The sequence below is a fragment of the Poecilia mexicana genome, unplaced genomic scaffold, assembly GCF_051168715.1.
Source record: "Poecilia mexicana isolate PSO_F unplaced genomic scaffold, ASM5116871v1 scaffold_18, whole genome shotgun sequence".
Classification (NCBI taxonomy): Eukaryota; Metazoa; Chordata; class Actinopteri; order Cyprinodontiformes; family Poeciliidae; genus Poecilia; species Poecilia mexicana.
The window spans coordinates 24,779,999-24,798,615 of NW_028263387.1; the positions used below are offsets into that span (position 1 = coordinate 24,779,999).

General features: G+C 39.2%; 1 protein-coding gene across 1 annotated transcript; it reads right to left on the bottom strand.

The window, feature by feature from the left end:
- Nucleotides 1-705: 705 nt before the first annotated feature.
- Nucleotides 706-17,332, bottom strand: rnf150b (ring finger protein 150b). Its single transcript, XM_015011689.2, has 6 exons — nucleotides 16,497-17,332; nucleotides 5,776-6,026; nucleotides 5,494-5,648; nucleotides 3,932-4,028; nucleotides 3,606-3,861; nucleotides 706-3,099 (listed from the first exon to the last, which is right to left on the bottom strand). The coding sequence occupies exons 1-6, from the start codon at nucleotides 16,954-16,956 to the stop codon at nucleotides 2,981-2,983; spliced, it is 1,338 nt and encodes a 445-aa protein (XP_014867175.1). The 5' UTR covers nucleotides 16,957-17,332; the 3' UTR covers nucleotides 706-2,980.
- Nucleotides 17,333-18,617: the final 1,285 nt, after the last annotated feature.

The following is an 18,617-nucleotide window of genomic DNA, read 5'->3' on the forward strand; positions in this document are numbered from 1 at the left end:
TATGTTTTAGAAATTAAGCTTGGAGAAAAGTTACACTCACTGCATTTTCTGCAAAACTCCTCCAAGCTAAAAAACAAAAGAACAAAGTAATTTCAGACCTTTCGGGAAATCTGAAATATTCAAGAAATCTCTTATATTTTACATTTTTCAAATGCAACGTTTCTTGAGATTCGTTTCCATTGTAAATCTAAAATAATTAATTGTACAGTTCGTGGAGATAAGTTGCTCTGTATTTACAAAAAACAAAAAATCTTACCAAGTAGTTTTGTGTGGTAGTTTAATTTGTCAGCTGCCTGGATGGATGACGTCACATCTTCATTTTCACACCAAGATAGGAAGAATTTACTGTATTTTATTTTTTCTTTGCAAGCTAAAAATAAATTCAATTTGTGTGTTTTTAATGAAAACTTACATTTTTAGACTGATCTAAAAATCTGACTTTTTTTCTAGCAAATTTTCAACTTTGGATTCAGGTATTTTGATAGCTGCACAGAATTTCATGTCATAATGTAAAGATTATTAATCATGGTTTTATATATTTTAAGGCTTTTCAATATTTTGTGTGAACCTACATAACTTGGTTTCCCCACTGTGTGACAATACATTATTTCTATTCTAGCTTTAAAACTCTGCCTAATTTTTCCTTGGATACAAAATAAGAAGAATAAGACGAGGAAACAATAAAAACTCTGTAAAGGAGGAAACTCACAACACAAAGCAGGTGACTTTAATTAAAACATTTCTCACTGAAAATTGTCCAAGACAATCCGTACAAATTCGTCATTTCTTCCGAGCGCTCCGATTTTACAGAGTATAAATTACTTAGTGTTTACAACGGGAACCTGCTGAAGCAAAGAAAAGTCCAGAAAGGAACTGAAGGAAACAGAAGCGCTGAGGCTGGAAAACAGAGCAACACCAAAGGAACTGTTCACTTCCGCTCAAGTCGCTTCTTCGTTTCCACCCATCAACCTGAGCTCAGTTCTCCCAGGTTTCAACCAAACAAGCTCTGGAAATAAAAACAGCAACAAGCTTTTATGTACAATTACACAAATACTGAACATCTAAACCAGCCCGATCAGAACCATCCGGGCTGCTGGCGGGTCGGACGGCGCCGATAAATCAGTCTCTGCTGCTTCGTTACAAAAATAAACGACTCCTCTGGTATCAAAATAGACGACAATCTTTTTCTTTCTCATCGAAAACGTCCGGAGCGAGCAACAAACAGCGAAGTGAACCCGTTTCATATTTACAGGACGAGGAACGGGTCCAGGCAGAACCGGGAACCTTTCACTCGCAGTCCGTGTTTCTGGGGGGGATTAACGCGGTGGCGGCGCGGATTATCAGGAGTGAAGGGTAGAAAAAGGCAGCAGGATGACGGCGGGGACGCGTTGAGGAGGAGGAGCAAGGCAACGCTGAAGGTGCTTTCGGACCACACGGTTCTGGAGAGGTACCGCTAAAGTATCCCGACAGTCAGAGCAACGTTACGCTAAAGTCAGACCCGGGACGGGATTAAAGAAGCCGTTTTGTTTAATCCTCCAAGCTGCAGCCGCTTTGTACCATCGATCATAAAAACAAGAAAATCTCAAAGACTTTAATTTACTGCAAAACTGATTTAATGTATTAGAACTGGAACCTTTAATTCAATTAACTACATTTAACCAGTTCATATCGGGTTCCTTTGTGCCTAAAATCCAATAGATTATAGATTATTCTCAATATTCTGTGAATTTAATGAATTTTGACATTTTCCCAACAATCTGAGCGTCTTTTACTTTTTACAAATTAATTTCTGATCAAATATAGAGCTATATTTTAGACTGATTTTATCAGCTGCAGAACATCAGAAACTCATCATAAATATCAGGTAATTTATCAGTTTTAGCATTTAGCCTCTATCGATTTGATGCAGATTTAATGTTTTTGTTTTTTTAACTCATGTAGATGAAGAAGCTTCAGAGCAGCTGGTGGAGATGATCAGAAACGGCTCAGATCACAATCAGAGTTCTGCACAAATATTTGATTAATTATTTGAATATTCAAATAGTAAAGAACTAGTCTGAACAAAACGAGGTGGAATTTGCTCCAGAAGCTACAGGAAGTACCCTGTGGTCCAACAGGACGTCAGACAGGTTCTGTAAGGAATTTCCAATTAATTTATTGATCAATAAAAACTCTGCAGCCTGAGATGAAACCTAAACCCGACAGGAAACCCACTGTGGTCCAAAAGCACCAAGAGTTCCTGTGATGGAAACCGAAGGAGATGAAGAGTTGATTTTGCTCTCAGGTGGTTCAGAAACTCATCGTTTGCTCCAGGTTTGGTTCTGGTACCGATTCAGAGGTCCAGGCAGCATTTTCTTCTTCTTCTTCCTCTCATCTGTGCTTCACGATTTAAATAAACTTTGTTGATTCCTGCTTCGCTCCAGAAACGACAGAGAAAGAACTGAAACCGAAAGTCAGGAAAGTTCAGAGGTCAAGGAGCAAACCGACCCAAATGGGGGAGGCGGGTCTTCAATACTGGAGGAGTAATACTGCCGGGTCAATCAGAGTCCGATTGAGATCCAAGTCTTTCAGTCAGACGATGCAAAATGTCAGAGAGAGGCGGTCCGAATCTGGAGAACCAGAACCAGAGCAAGGAGAGACTAGTTGTGAAAGAGAACCGGAGAAACCAGACGGATGGCTTCTGTCAGGAATAATTCGGTTCTGCTGACAGAACCAACTGGATCATCTGGGGACGGAACCAGGCGGAGTTGGGATGAAGAACAAAGAACGATCGAAGGTGAAAACTGAAACACGTCCGCTTCCTTTGAGCTCCAAGAATCCAAACCCAGTCGAGCCTCGTGGTTCTGGACCAGACGGGCCTAATCCAGAACCAGGCTGTTAGCACGTTTACGTCAGATGGTTCTAGTCTCTCTGGACCTTCTGGCTCAATGAGGTCTTGTTTATTTTGGCCTGGTTCTGGCTCGGTTCTGCTGGGCTGTTCTCAGGACTTGGCACCCAGATGAGGTCGATCCATGGACCCCTCCTCGTCCGACAGGCCGGTTTCCACGGCGATGACCAGCGACGCCACGGAGGCGCTGCTCGCCATCGGCTGCAGCTCACCTGGAAGATGAAGAAGATGAAGTCAGAACCAGAACCAGCAGCGGCACCGCCAGCCAAGACGTCAGCAGTCCTGCTGACGTTAAACCAACACGGTGTTTAGCAGAAGCTAATGCTAAGGCGCTACAACAACATCAGTTTTTCAATGGAAGCTAAAGCTAAAGCGCTACATTAATAAGGTATTTAACAGAAGTAAGTAGCTTCTGTTACCACCTGAGTAAAAAACAGTTTCTAACAGCTCTTATTGCCCTGAACACAGATAATTCATCTAAAACCTGATCAACATTTTAGTTTTTTCTTAACATCCCAGTTGTTTGTGTGTTTCTATTTATTTATATTTACTGAGATATGTTATTTTTTTATTTTTTGACTTGCCTTTCAGAGTTGCTACATTTTAAATTTCTCTCTTGCACAATGACAATAAATGGGTTCTGATCCTGTAATGCCTCAGAACCGCCACCAGGTGTCACTGTAACTCTGACTAACGCCCAGCAGAGTCTCAGTCCAACCTGTGTGTGTGTCGGTGGTGGCCGTCACGGGGCTGTCTCTGAGCGGGTCGAGGTCCTGGTAGTCCTGCGGGAGCCCGACCCGCCTGACGCCGGGGTCCAGAACCACCGAGGACCCGCCCTCGCTCAGCGTCCCGTCGCTGGACGCCCCGGACGCCACGGCCTCCAGCGCCAGGGCGCCGACTCCGCCCATCCCCACGCCGCCGCCCAGCGCCAGGTCGTAGTCCAGCGGGAGGTCGTCCAGGCAGTCGGCGTTCAGCTGGGAGGAAAACGGAAACGGTCAAACGCTGAAATGAGACGGAACCGGAGCGGAGCGGAGCCGGACTCACAGCGATGCCCAGGGCCTTCAGGATGTTCATCTTACACATCGGACACGTTCGATGGTCCAGCAGCCACGGATCCACGCAGCTCTTATGGAACAGATGTCTGAAAATACAGGAACATTCAAAAACTTTCAAGGTACGAGTTCAAACATTTCCAGCAAATTTTTTTTCCTGAAAATTTCTGAGTTTTATTCTAACAAATTTTCGACTTTTCAAACTCGAAAAATTCCTTGTTTTTTTCTAAATAATTTACCAATTAGTCAAAATTTGAGTTTTTTGGATGAAGTTTTCTCCCTTTTTTCCCATCAAAAATTACCTGCTGCTGATCTGACAACAAAACAATAACTTAACAAAAAGTTGAAACAATCTAAACAAATTGTCTCAAAGTGAATGAATGAATTTCCTAATTTAATCAAACGTTAAACTGAACTTTATTACAAACTGAACAATTTGCTTGTCAAGCATTTTCAAAAACTTGAAAGTCACCTAAATGAAATTAGATTCCTAAGATTTAAAGCACCTGTATGAACAGCTCCACTGCTGACCTGTGACCTTTGACCCTAACCCAACTACATCAGAAGCTTGTTTCCTGACTTCTCTGTGATCAAAGTGATTTTATTTAGAGCTTTAAATAAAGTTTTCTGTCGTCGTCGGTGGGATTGTTTGAGCAGATGGGAGAGAAATGAGAGTGAAATGTTTCTGGGTCGCCTGCCTGGACGTCCAACTGGCTGAGACGGACTAAAGATCACATCTGGACTGGGAACGCCAGGATTCCCACATCGGAGCTGGTTGCTTTGAGTCGGGTGTAAGAGGTTCTGTTGAGCCCAACAGAACCAGAACCGACACCAGATAAATATAAAAGTATAAAACATCAACGAATCGTTTGGTTCTTCCATCGTTCTTCAAGCTATTTATTTTTTTTTACTCTCCCTCAACTCAGCATTTACACTCGCATGTGAAAATGGCTGCAAACAAATGCAGTTATACAACCATATATATTTAAAAAGCATTAGTAGAGCCTTCTGCACAACCAACAAGAATGCAGCAAGTGGTTTACAGATGGTACGTCAACAACAAACCTCTTGTTTTTACTGTTTTCTTTTAGTTTTTTCCTTTTGTCAGCACTGTGTGTTTTTTATTTTTAACTTGTATTGAAACTCTAAAGATGACTGAAATAAATAAATAAATACATGCCAGGTAACGTACCTGCTGATTTGTGACATTACATTCTGGAAATTTTGAAACGGCTCATTTTCCAGACACCAAAAGACATGAACTTGTACCAAAACCCAGCTGGGTGTTCTTTAAGCGTTTTAGCTGTTTTTAAAGGCAGTTGAGAACCAAATGGAAGTATAAAAACGTAAACTTTTCTTATTACGTCCCCTTTAAGTAGGTTTTTGTCACATATGAGGTTTTAAAAGCATCCTCTGGGGTGAAAACATCTTCACTTCTGACCAACTTGATCTATCCTGAAGCTTCAAACGCAGCTCCCTGTAGAGGATCTTCCTACTTCATCCAGTTAAAATTCGACCGTCTTTCTTTTGAAGGAAGGAAGTTTGAGTTTCTACCTGCAGGGCAGGATGCGGACCACGTCGTTGGGCCTGTAGCCTTCGATGCAGACGGCGCAGTTGTCGAAGTCGGCCTCCGTCTCCTGGTCGCCCTTCCTGATGGTGCGAACCTGAAGTTTGCTGATGGCCTTCTTCGCTGCGTCGCCAAGACGACGCTGCAGACGGGAAGAGAGAACGACGTCAGGATTAAATGTCTCCCATCATTAGAGGATAAAACAGTTTAACGCTTTGAAGTTCGGTTCTGGTTGTTTTGTGGGTTGTAGTTGACCCTGAAACCGTTACCTGGTTCCTGTCGCGCGCGTTGGCGTATCTGAACCTCTGGATGTAGTAGAAGACGAGCCAGGCCAGGGAGATGATCATCAGCACGATGAAGGAGATGGAGACGAACACCACCGACGTCCTGCTCACGTACTTCTGCAGGTTCCTGGTGCCGATGGTGATCGTCATGGTAACCGTGATGTTGCGCTCCAGCAGCGACACGACCTCCCGACCCTTCGGCTCCGGGATCATGATGACGACCACCTCGCCTGTACCTGAGAGAAGGAAACGCTCGGTCACTTCCTGTTGGTTTTATTCTGAAAGGTCGTGGAAGATTAGAAATACCCATTTAAAAAAAAAAAGTTGGTCAAATTTCAACTAGAAGCTAAAAGTGAAGTATAAAATAGTGTTAACCAATGTCTAAATAAGATGTTTTTATTTTTAAAACTTAATCTGGAACGCTTCATTTCTCATTTACTTTTGCACTTTAAAAAAAACTTTTATAAACTTGTGACTAAAAGTGATTTTATTGCATTTTAAGCAATAAAATGTTTTCTTGCTTAAAAAAGGAACTAAATTGTTCTTTCCTTGCATTTTCTCTTTCACACATTTCCCTTACTAGCTTGAATATAAATGGTAAAGTTTTCATGTTCCTGTTTTATTAAATTTTCCAGTTTGTAACTTTAACACTTCATGTCTAGTTTCATAAAAATAAAGGAAAATCCACACAAGACAAAAAGAAAAACTGATTTTTGTGTTACTCACATAATATATTAATTACATATGAAACATGTTTGACTGCAAATATAATAAAATTAAAATATCTTTCAAAAGAGATCAAGCTTTTCTTTGTAATCCAAAAAGTTCAAGAAGAACAGCTGGTTTTATTTTTAGGCGTTTCTTTGTTGCTGCCAGTTAACAGATTGAACTCAAATGAAAACAAGTTTATTCAGATTCTGAAGGAGAAAATGAGGGCAGAATATTTAAAGTTAGTTTTTTTACTTAACTCAGGTTGAGCTCAACTTCTGAGAAATAACTTCCAGTTCTTTGTTGGAGGATAAAATGATCGATTATGAAAGCAGAACAGAGTTCAATAAAGATGAACTCCAAACCGAATGGAGGAATCAGACATTTTAATGCAACTTAAAACTCCACAGTGAACCGAATCCAGAACCTTTAAGCTCAGTGACGAGCCGCTCGTATAAACCATCAAACTACGAGAGGCTTCAGTTAATAATGACAACAAACAACTGATCCTGAAGAGCAAACAGAGTTTAGCTTCATTTTGTCTCAGCAGCTGTAATCTCACCAGTTTGTGATTGTTAAAGTTTACTAGCCGACACCCAGTAACACCAGTCCGTCCATATTGGGACGTCAGGCTGCAGAAACCAATCAGAAAAGACGTTTCTTCAGTCACTGCAGTGAAAAGTCAAAATATTAACATTTTAAAGTGGAAATATTCCTAATAAATAAGTTAAATCAACAACAAAAGTCTAAACTTGAATATTGTTTGAGAACAGCGGCTGTTTTTAATTTAATTTTAAAATCTTAAGTTTCTATTAGATTTGAAAAACATTCATGTTTATCTTGCTGATGTTATAAACTGATTGATTTCCATGAACTTTCAGTGTGTTTTACAGTGTAAATGCTGTTTTTATCTCAGGTTTATAGAATCTTCACTGGGATATTTTTAAGAGCATGGTTTCCACCGTTTCTCCTCTTCACCTCTGAAACAACCTGACACAGATTACATTCATCACCTCGCTTATTGATCCAATAGCAGCTTCAGCCTGACACATCCCCACATCGCCATGGCGACCACCGCTCTAAAAATACACTTTATGAGCCAACATGGTGGGCGACGTGCTGAGTGGCCTGGTTTCACTCCAGCGGACCGATCGGCTTCAGGATTCAGCCTCAACATGAGATTATGTAAGCCTCTCTGAGGACGATTCACAGGATTTCTGTAATCCTGGAGCAGGTATTACAGCGCGTCCTCTCAGACTGCCGCAACGCTGCTCCACATACGGAAAACCAGCTTAACAAGGAAATATAGGTACGGAACACCATTTACCACAAAAATATAGATAAGGACAACCAGCTTAACATAGACATATAGGTACGGAACGCCAGTTTAACATAGAAATACAGGTACGGAAAACTAGTTTAACACAAAAATATAGGTACGGAAAACCATTTACCACAAAAGTATAGATAAGGAAAACCAGCTTAACATAGACATATAGGTACGGAAAACCATTTAACACAAAAATATAGATAAGGAAAACCAGCTTAACATAGACATATAGGTACAGAATGCCAGTTTAACACAAAAATATAGGTACGGAAAACCATTTAACACAAAAATACAGATACAGAAAACAGTTTTTCATAAAAATAGAAGTACAGAAAAAACAGTTTACCATAAAAATACAGGTACAGAAAACTAGTTTAACACAAAGATATAGGTACGGAAAACCAGTTTAGTATATACATATATGTATGGAACACCAGTTTGACATAAAAAGATAACATGGGTAAATAATATCCGCTAAACATGTTGCTATTATTACACAGTTTTTTTTGAGAGAGAGGCGGGGGACTTCCTAGTTGAATTACTTCTCATTCTGTCCCCTGTTGTTCCAGTTTTAATTTAGAAACATCCAGGCTTGGAGAAAGAGGCAACAATGGGCTGAACTCTGACCTGATCTCCAAAGCAGCAATGATGTGTGCAGACCAAAGTCTACAAAGGACAAGGAGCAACAGGCTTGAATGGATCCAACATTTTCCACAGGAATAAACTGATCAAGAAACTGAAACTGTGCCAATAATTAAGACTAACCAGAGCTGATTTAACCATTTTAGATGCTGTAATTACAGCCAAACTCCTTTCAATTTAGAGCAAATCACTGAGGTCGGTGTTGAAAGTGTTCATGCATTCCTGGAGCATCTTAAGGCCTATTTAATTCATTTTACAAGCCGTCATTTTACGATATGACCCTCAAGGAGTTGAACTCTACAAAGTGATACTTTAATAAAGAAGATGATTAATAGCAAGACAGGAAGTTAAAGTAAAAGAGGAAGTTTTAAAATATAATTGCAGACAAATCATTTGGCACAAAGGTCAGGGTGGCAATGACTCTGAGTCTAAACATAAGCTCAGACTTTAAAACTCTGCAGCCTTTCAGTCCCAAACATCTGAGGAGAAAGTTCAATCAGTCGACCACATCTCGCCCGTTTCTGATCTAATCTGAGGTTTACCTTGTGACTGAGGCCTGACTCCGTACATCTTGACGTAACACCAAAGAGAGGCGGAAAATATCCCAGAGGGGCACCAGCTTCCGCAGGCAAACGGAGTCTGCAGCTGCTGCAGCAGAAGTTTAGCATTAGACACGTAAGAACAGGTCTGTGTGAGCTGGACCAGAAAAATGCACAACGTGCCACCAAGTCCCAACAAGTGTGAAGCGCACAGGCAACACGAGGACGGAGAGGGAAAACTTTAATTAGAAACAGGCGAACTGAAGGAATGCTCCTGCTGGGGTTTCAACATTTTCAGGAATAATTTAAACCAAATGAGATGGAGGATGTTTTAAAAACAAGGTAGACTCAGGAAAGTTAAAGGTGGACGGATACTTTTTACTTGTACTTCAATAAATATGCGTTGAAGTAGTGCTACTCTTACTTGAGTACAATCTTCTGGTACTCTGCACACCTCTGATTGTGATGAGTTTACACCAATGGTCCCCAAACTTTTTCCTGTGAGGGCCACATAACTTTTCCCTTGTCTGGTGGGGGGCCGGAGATTGTTGACCGGGAGGGGGGAAGCGTATCTCGATTGATTTTTACCCAGAAACCACATGGGCAAAAACCATGAGTGAAACGGTCACTGGGACTGACTAGTATATATTCCATTGAGGGAATGTAACTTTAACATATGAATTTCTCATATGTTAACATAAAGGTTCATTTTGAAGTATAAACTGCTACTTAGCATCGCTTCGAAGAATTCAACCTGGAATGCGGCGTTCATAACAGACAGGTGTTCATCTGCTCTACCGCTAGCAAACAACCGTACTGATTAAATAACATAAAAGTCAAGCAGTTCCCTAAAAGTCCAACAGATGGCAGCAATGCGCCCCACAGTTTACAGGTCACACTTCCTACTAAAGAGCCCCCTGGTGGTTGAAGAAAAATCCACATATAAACCGGAAAATACAATAAATGAAAAAAAAAATCTGAATGCTCTCTGGTATTGTTCAGGGGGCCGGATCTGGCCCGCGGGCCGTAGTTTGGGGACCCCTGGTTTACACTTTATTACAATATTTAAAGTATACATAGTTCCCACAAGTCTGAACCAGAAGTGATCCATGCCGCTGAACGGCCATCTTGGTAGGCAAACGCAGCACAAAGCAGAGATGAGCCATGGCTTCCAGACCAACAAAGAGGAAGCATAAGGAATCTCTTGATGAATGTGCAAAAAAAAATACGTATCAACAACTGTTCAGGCTTTTTTTCTTTTATTGACTTCTCGACATCCCACGACACACCTTTAAAGATCACATATTACTATATATTTCATGAGGATTTTGTCACAAGTCCGACTACTAAAGAACTAATTGTCAGGCCTCTTGACACTTTTTTGCTAGCAGTCATTTTTATGGCAGTATTTTAGGACTTCAGCGAAACTTGTATTATTAAAGTCACACCTGCCACGTTTTTGCTTTAAACGGACCTAAGTTTGGAAAAGGGTACCAAAGAACAATCAGTTCAGCTTTTTATTGTTCCACATGAGGAAAGTAGGTTCATAGTAAGTCAACATAGATACTGAGCTCAATGACAAGGAATGAAATCACTAAACTTTCTGAAATGTTTGGCCAAATTCAATTAAGAGCTGACCAATGTCATAAATATCCTATAAAAAAAATGGCAGAAAAAACAAAATGGCTACAATTTAAAACCCAAAGACTAGACAACAAACTGCCGAGAGACCGCACACAACAATTTTGATTGGTTGATTTGTTTTCTTACCCAAATTAGTCTTTAACCAAGCAGCATAATGTCATTGTTTAAAGATATTTTCCTTTTAATTTGACTTCAAACTGACTAAATATCAAACAGAGCCAGTATTTATGTCGCATCCTGTTTGATGTGATAGCTGGTGGTTTTTATGAGGTTTATGTTACCATCTCTGATTCTCACCTATGCAGGAAAAGTAAATACTGAGAAAGCTGAGATGCAGCTCCTGACTGTTTGCTCTGCAGAGACGCTATTTGCTCTCAGTGGGGACTGGAAGAGCACAAGTTGGATCAAATCCCTGGAGGCCAACGCTGAACTCGTATCGACTGAGCAAAATAACAAAAACATTGATCAGTGTGGACCTAAAAATATTCCCCTGGGATCAATATCGCTCCTGTGTAACCGTGAGGTCCTTCACAGAAGTTATATAATCCCCAAACTATTTAAACCCGACTGAGCCACAAAAATCCAATCACAAGTTTTTCAGCTGAGTTTTTACTCAACATTTCCACAAAAAACAACTTTAAATATGTCTCTGTTTTAGAAGTGCTGATTTGCATTAAACCCTACTAAAGTTTTGTTTTATCTTTCTCAAAAGTATATTTAAAGAAAAACAAGTTTTAATTCAGTAACAGAAGTTTCAGAAGGTTTTATAATTATTCAAACAAGTTCTGATTTTTTTTATGTTTCATCTTCTCTATTGTAAAGTAATAGATAAAACTAGAAAAATGATGCAGTTGGAAGCAAACTTTTATTTTTTTAATAGAAATTTGTTGAAGTATTTGAAAGGAGGGAAAAAGGAAAAAGTTGCTAATTCACATTTTGGACAGTTAAAGTGCAACAAACTGCTGCAGCGTTCTTAAAGTGAATCTTTATCTGATTTCTGCTAATCTCAAAGTGCAGCCTGGAGCACAGGGTTTGTCTTTACTGACTGGTTTCACTTAGATTTCTGCAGATCAAGGGAACATTAATCAAATTTTACGTCTGTTTGACTGACTGGGCTGGCAATAATTTACCAGGCTTCTTTTATCTAGTGATTTCGGCTGATAAAATAAGATTTTCTAAATTCTTTCCAACAGCTGCAACCAAACTAATGACGCTCGGGACTCTTGGATGGGCTGCAAATTGATTCATGAAGCATTTGCAGCCTAAATGCTTTGGCTTTAAACCGACAGTATGATGCTGAGCAGGAAGTGTGGCCTTATTTACTGAAGTCAGATAAAATCTCTTGGTGGCAAACATCACAGATTAAAACAGGACTGAGCTGCATTCATGAAGATTACCTAAAGCCGACATTTTCAGGCTTCCTGCAGGTTTCAGCTCAAATTGAAGACTTTTACAACCATTGTGAATAAACTTTAACTTTTCTATGTCCTTTGTTTTCAATCACACAAGTGAGTGACTGTAGGGGGAGGAAACTAATGGGGAGACGCAGATTGACGTGACACCTGTCACTCTGAGCACTTCGCTGCAGACGGGTTTCAAACATGGCTGCAAACTGGGCCACTTCATGCCTGCAGTTATTGTGGGATTTGTAGTTTAAGAACCACATATCACCGGTAGCAAACTTAGCGCCTAAAGAAGACGGATAGGCTCAATAGCTGCATTTTCATTGATCATTTAATTGCACAATTTTAAATACTGAAAATAAATTTGCTTAATGGAAACACCAATTTTGTAAAAACTCATGTTTTTGTCCTAAATGTTTTGGTGCTAGGGGTGAGATGTTTTTTTTTTTGGTTTTTCACAAAACTGCAGTAGAGAAACTTTTTTCACGTCACATGATCAACAACCAGATGTTGCTACTGGCGAAAACCACAAAGAAGACAACAGGAAGTAGGCAGAGGATCAAGGTGTAGAATGTTTATGACTTATTGCCTGAACAAATGTATTTACATGTCATTTTAATTGTGTTTCTTACTTAATGGAAACACCACAATAGTGAAATTCTGTTTTTTTCCCCCAACACAATTTTACTTTTCTCTCTTTTTTCCAAATACTTCAACAAATTTCTGTAAAAAAATAGTCAGTGTTTTCAACTTTCACACTGCATTTTTACAGAAAATGCATTTTTACAAATTTTTCAAACTTTAAATGTTGGATTTTTTTTTCTTCAAATTTTAGACTTTGTACGCATGTTATTTTATTTTATTTTTTTTCTAAACAGAGTCAAGCGGTCCAGAAAAAAAACAAACAGAAATCAAACCTGAACTAATTTATCACAGACGTTTCTGGATGTCCCAGTTTGAGCTTCACGTGAAGCGATGAGCAGCTCTGATCTGAGGGACAAAGTGATGAAGCAGCTGATTCCACACCGTCTGCTTTCAGGTGGATTAACAGCCAACAGGCTGACCAGACGGGGAATCCACCCACCCACCCACTCCCACTCTGACCTGGAGGTCAAAGATTCACCGCTAAAAAAGAATCATATTCATCGAGATTTAAATCCAGAAGCCAGGAAATGTCTCAACTAACCAGCATTTTTGTGCTTTCGGGAAACTGAAAACAATGATCTACTCAAAATAAATCAAGTTAAAAATAAGTGTATTTATGTCACTGAGTGGGAGGCAGAGCAATAAATAAAACCATATTATGCAACAGGCAGCAGTTTGCTGCTGTAAATGTAATCACTGGATTTAACCAACTGGAAGTGACTCAAAGAAACACATGCCTCAATTTAATTAGCAACTCCGAGGGGAAAATTACTGATTTTATCTAACAAAACAAATAAAAAGGGGAAAACAATGATTTATTATTTTTCATTGTGGTCAAGTTTGAGTTAGTAGTGAATTTTCTCTTCAAATCTAAACATATATTGGCATAATAATGCAAGAAGAGATTCTCAAAGACCAATAAACTTTAAATTATAATGAAGATTTAACAGTGGAACTGGAAGCTATTTTAAATATCCAAAATAAATAAACAAAACAACAAATAAAATGCATAATGAAGTTTCTGTAAACATAATTATCCTTCAAAATAAGGGCTAGTTGAGACCAAAACACCAGACTGAAGACTTTTATCAACCAGTTTTTATTGGAATGAGAAGGAAAAAAAAACCAATAAATCATGCAAATGGAAATTACTGAGTTTTTCTTTATTTTATCATGCTAAAACTACATCTCGTTTTAAAAAACACCAAACTATAAACACAGCAGTGGAAACCAAAAGCAGAAAATGGAGAAAAGTTTCAATGAATCTGCTTATGGTGCAGAATATTAACACTTCTAGTTTCTTTTTGATCTTATAAAGTAAAACTGTAATTCTAACTATCTATTGATTTCTACAGCTGTCATTAATTAGCTAGCCTGCAGTCTGCTGCTTTACACAGATCCTCGTTTAGCCTCTAATCCTACACACTTAAAATGAAACTGCATTAATTGGTGACTCTATTTTACTTTTTGTGCTAAATATAACATCAATTCATCTCACTTATTTTTAACTCTGGCATGCGAGTCAGCAACTTTTGCACTTGTTGCCTAGCAACCAACCCCATAGACATTATAGCTGGTATTGACAACAGATTTTATCCAACTATTGAAATCCATGTTTCCCATTAAACTAAATATATTCTGGTAAAGGAGCTGGTAGGGAGTAATGAATCAGGAATGCTGACAAAACAGTTTCACAACATTTTTCTTTCCTGGGTTTAAAAGAACGCTCTGCTACAAAACAAAATAACTTAATACCACAGCTGAAATTACACAGCAATGACCAAATAATAACAAAAAGCAGATAGCGAAAGTCAGTGTAGAAAACAACAGATGTACAAATTTAAACAGATTTTAGAGTTAATGAAAGAATGTTTTTAAGACTTTAAAATCTAAAACTGATCAAATGCAAGACTTTTTCTGATCTTAAAACATAAACATTTTATATTTAACTTTTCTCGCATGTCGGCTAAATTAAATCCAAATGAATCTGTCCCCTCTGGGTGTTTTCATGTTTTAGTCAATCTGCAAACATAGATACTTCCTGCAAACTTAAAGACAGAGCATCTCTTAATTAAAATATTCAAAATATTACCGAGTCAGATTCCAGGGCTGAAGTAACTTTATTTATTAGACATATTTCAAGGTTATCCGCTCCATTTGCAGTTTTTAGTCTTTTAATTAAATCAAGACTCTAATAAATCTATCTAAAATCATCAGGAGCAGGTTAATCACTAATGTGATTTGACAGCATAGTGACAAACATTTTGAGCAAATACCAGAAAAATGCATCTAAAAAACAGAAGAAGCCGTGTGATGAAGATTTTAATGAAAACCAGAGCAAACGACTGGCGGATAAACACGGCAACCTGAAGACTCAACAGCGTCTAAACGACCTGCAGATGTTTCTACTGGAACATTCACCGAGTTTCCAAACACAGATTCCAAGAAGCTAAAAACGTCATGAGAAACTAGATTTAAAGTCAACAAATGGGGAGTATTTTCCATTTACTTCCTGGACTCAGCAGTCAGAGTGGGAGGCCTGCAGGAGGAGCTGGAGGAGATCCCAGCTGTCGGACAGACAGCTGTTGGTTCGCTGCTGCCGTTACGCAACGCAGCACCGCATCGTGACTGACAACAACGCGTCAAGCTGCTCCGCATGTAATCTAATCAGAAGAGGCCAAAACATCGGAGGAGACCCTGCTCTGCTCACAGGCTCCCTTCAAATCTGCCTGAAGTTTATTGCAATAAATCAATTAATCAAATGATGAATTAAAATGAGCTCAATTTCCATTTGCATGATTTGTTCTACCAAAAACTGGATGATAAAAGTCTTCAGTCTGGTGCTTTGGTCTCAACTAGAATACTTTTGTTTACAGTGTTTTCTTAATTGCCATTATTTGTAGTTTCTGTTCAAAATAACATTTATTGATACAAGATAAATCAGCACCAACATCAGTTCGGCTGATATTAGTAATTTTTTAACATATCGGTATCTGTTCGATTAATAAAACCAGGTCGATATTAACAACCAATATTTGTTTTCATTTTGCTGCCATTTGTTTCTGGTCATCAAAACAATAGAGAAATATCAGTTATTGGCACCAGCATTAAATCGGATATCGACATTGGCCCAAATTTTTTTATCAGTGCATAACGAACAATATTATTATTTATTGCAATGACTTCTGGGACAATTTATAATCCATTAAAATCTGTTATAGTTTTCAGGCCTCCAGAAGCTCAGATCAAACTCAATCTGAAGGCAAACAAACTTGAATTTATGCTGGATTTTTGTTCCTCTAAAGTCCAAAGAGAAACTTTTTAATCTGCAGAACTGCAGAAAATATTTCCTCTTGCTCCAAAAAGTTTCATTTTTATCTTCCTACTTCTGAAGCTTTAAAACTGTTGCCTTCTGATTCTAATTTTAACATTTGAGTTTTCTCTAGCAAACGTTTGACTTTTCAAAAATTTCCTTGTTTTTCTTTTTTTTTCTCTAACAAAATGCCCTTGTTTCCCCCCAAAGTTTGAGGTTAATGCGAACTTTTGTTTTACTAGCATTTCTGTTTTAGTTTTTTTTTCCAGGAAAAAATATTAAAAAGCACATTTTTTCGACTTTTCAGACTCATAAATTTCTTTGGTTTTCCTAGAAGATTTCTGAGATTACAATCCAAGTATCTGAGTTTGTGGCGTAAAGTTACTCCAGCTTTTCATCTACAATTGCAGAACCCCGGTCAGTTTGAGTTGGATGGAGAAAAACAAAGTGGATTCCCACTGAACCCAGCTTCTGTTTCGTACCTTGATGGCGCATGGTGATGGTGTCGTTGGGGTTGGTGGAGCCCACGTTGAAGATGACCACCGCCGAGGCGTTGTGGGCGGCAGCATGGCGGATTTTGTCCTTGGTTGTGCAGTTCCCATGGGCTATCAGGGCTATCCAGCCGGCCGCGGCCTGCGAGGGCACCACGAACCGGGTGTGGGGGTCACAGGCCTGCCGGTCGAGCGGGGAGGCGGGCAGCACCACCACCCCCTTGGCGTCCCGCTTCGGGGAATGCTCCCCGTAGCGGCCGCACTCCGTCTTCTCGGTGCGCACCTCGGAGGTGGCCGGGTCCATGTAGGTGATGTTGACGAAGGCGGTGTACCACTCCTCCCGCTCGGCCACGGTGAAGTCCAGACACAGCAGGTGGACGAAGCAGAAGGAGAGCAGCCACGTAGAGAGGGCCAGACTGCGGCAGGCCGCCACCAGAGAGCCCGGCGCCATGGCGGTCCTCCCCGGGGAGAGAGGTCGGAGGACACCGAGAGCTTCAGCGCCGAGGACCACTACTACTCCACCATGTCACCCACCGGCCTACCGAGAGTTTATTTCACCGAGTTTATCGACGCAAACTCCGGGTTTGCTTCTCCGTTCAGCCGCTCCCCTCTGCTGCTGTCAGCCAGCCGTTAGCGGGCTCCATTTCCAGCCAAACAAAAACGGTTAAATCCCGAACAATGGCGGCTCGGAGTGAAATAAACCCCGGGCACAATCCGACCGCCGCGGTGATACAGGAAGCGGGCGGACACTGAGCACTGTGACCGTGGAGAAATTAGATTTTTGCTCTTTAGAGCTGACGGTACTCGCAGCTGCTACACTGCATTGTTTTGACTGGGCCACTGTGAAGCTACAGGAAGCGAGGCGATGGACTTCCGGAAGTTACATTTAAAAACAAAAGTCTCTTTGTGTTACGACCAGAATCTCAAATTTGCCGATTAAGACTTGAACATCTACGCTGAAATAGTGATGTCTTTCTATAAAGATATTTACAATTCATTTTTTAAATCAATGTTTTCATGTGTTTTTAAGAGAAAACACTGAGTTTTATATTTTACTTTGGAGGCGCATAAACCCTATCTCCATGTATGTATCTTAAATTAAGATTATGTTGCCACCTAACGGCGAGAAGAAAAATTACAAATAGTTTAAAAATCGAAATTAATTTAATTCGTTGAGCGACTTTTAAGTGAATTTTATATGACTAACATGACCGATAAATAATAAAATATTTAGTTATCTTTCATAGAAGTAATTCTTATTTTTTGATATAACAAATAAACATTAACATTAATGTAAAAATATTTTGTACTAATTTTTATGGATATAATAAGTTTTTATAAGTGACAATAATATTAACTAATTCTTTTAATTTCTTGTAAAGGATATGTCTTCTCCACTTTTTTAAATATCTGGCATATTTACATGACTGTTTGATGTATTCATGCTGATTAATATGGATTGCTATCAGTCCATACATTCATGAGTATGTTACACATTAACAACAGCAGCAGCAACAACCAAAACGACAACAACAATTTTATTCTATTTGTTAGAATCTCTAAAGAATCAAAAACAGTAGCATTATTATTGGGAATTAAATGATACAAGCAGACATTTGTAAGAGACAATTAAAAATGTGTTTAATAGGTCACACAAGTCTTTCAAAAATCCATTTATTATTGAAAAAAAAACAAACATCTTAATTATGTGATCAGTACAACTGATGAATACAGTTTGTTATTATGGAGTGCAATGCAACTGAGACAGAAGAAAAACATAAAAAACACTGAATAAATTGCACAATTAAAATATGTTTAGAGTAAATGCAATTTAAATGTTTAGTAAAATGTGTGTGATTGAAAAACACAAATCTAGATACAACCTAGTTTTCTGTTAATTTCCTGTTTCCAAACCAATCCAGAAGGTGGCGGTAATGCTGCTTTAAGTTGTTTGCAAACAGGCCAAAAAATGAAGAAGAAGAAGAAGAAGAAGAAGAATAAGAAGAAGAAGAAGAAGAAGAAGAAGAAGAAGAAGAAGACCTACTCGACAACAAAAGAGAGCGATTCATTGAGGGTAAGTGAAGTTTTATTTTAATTTACACTGTTTAAATC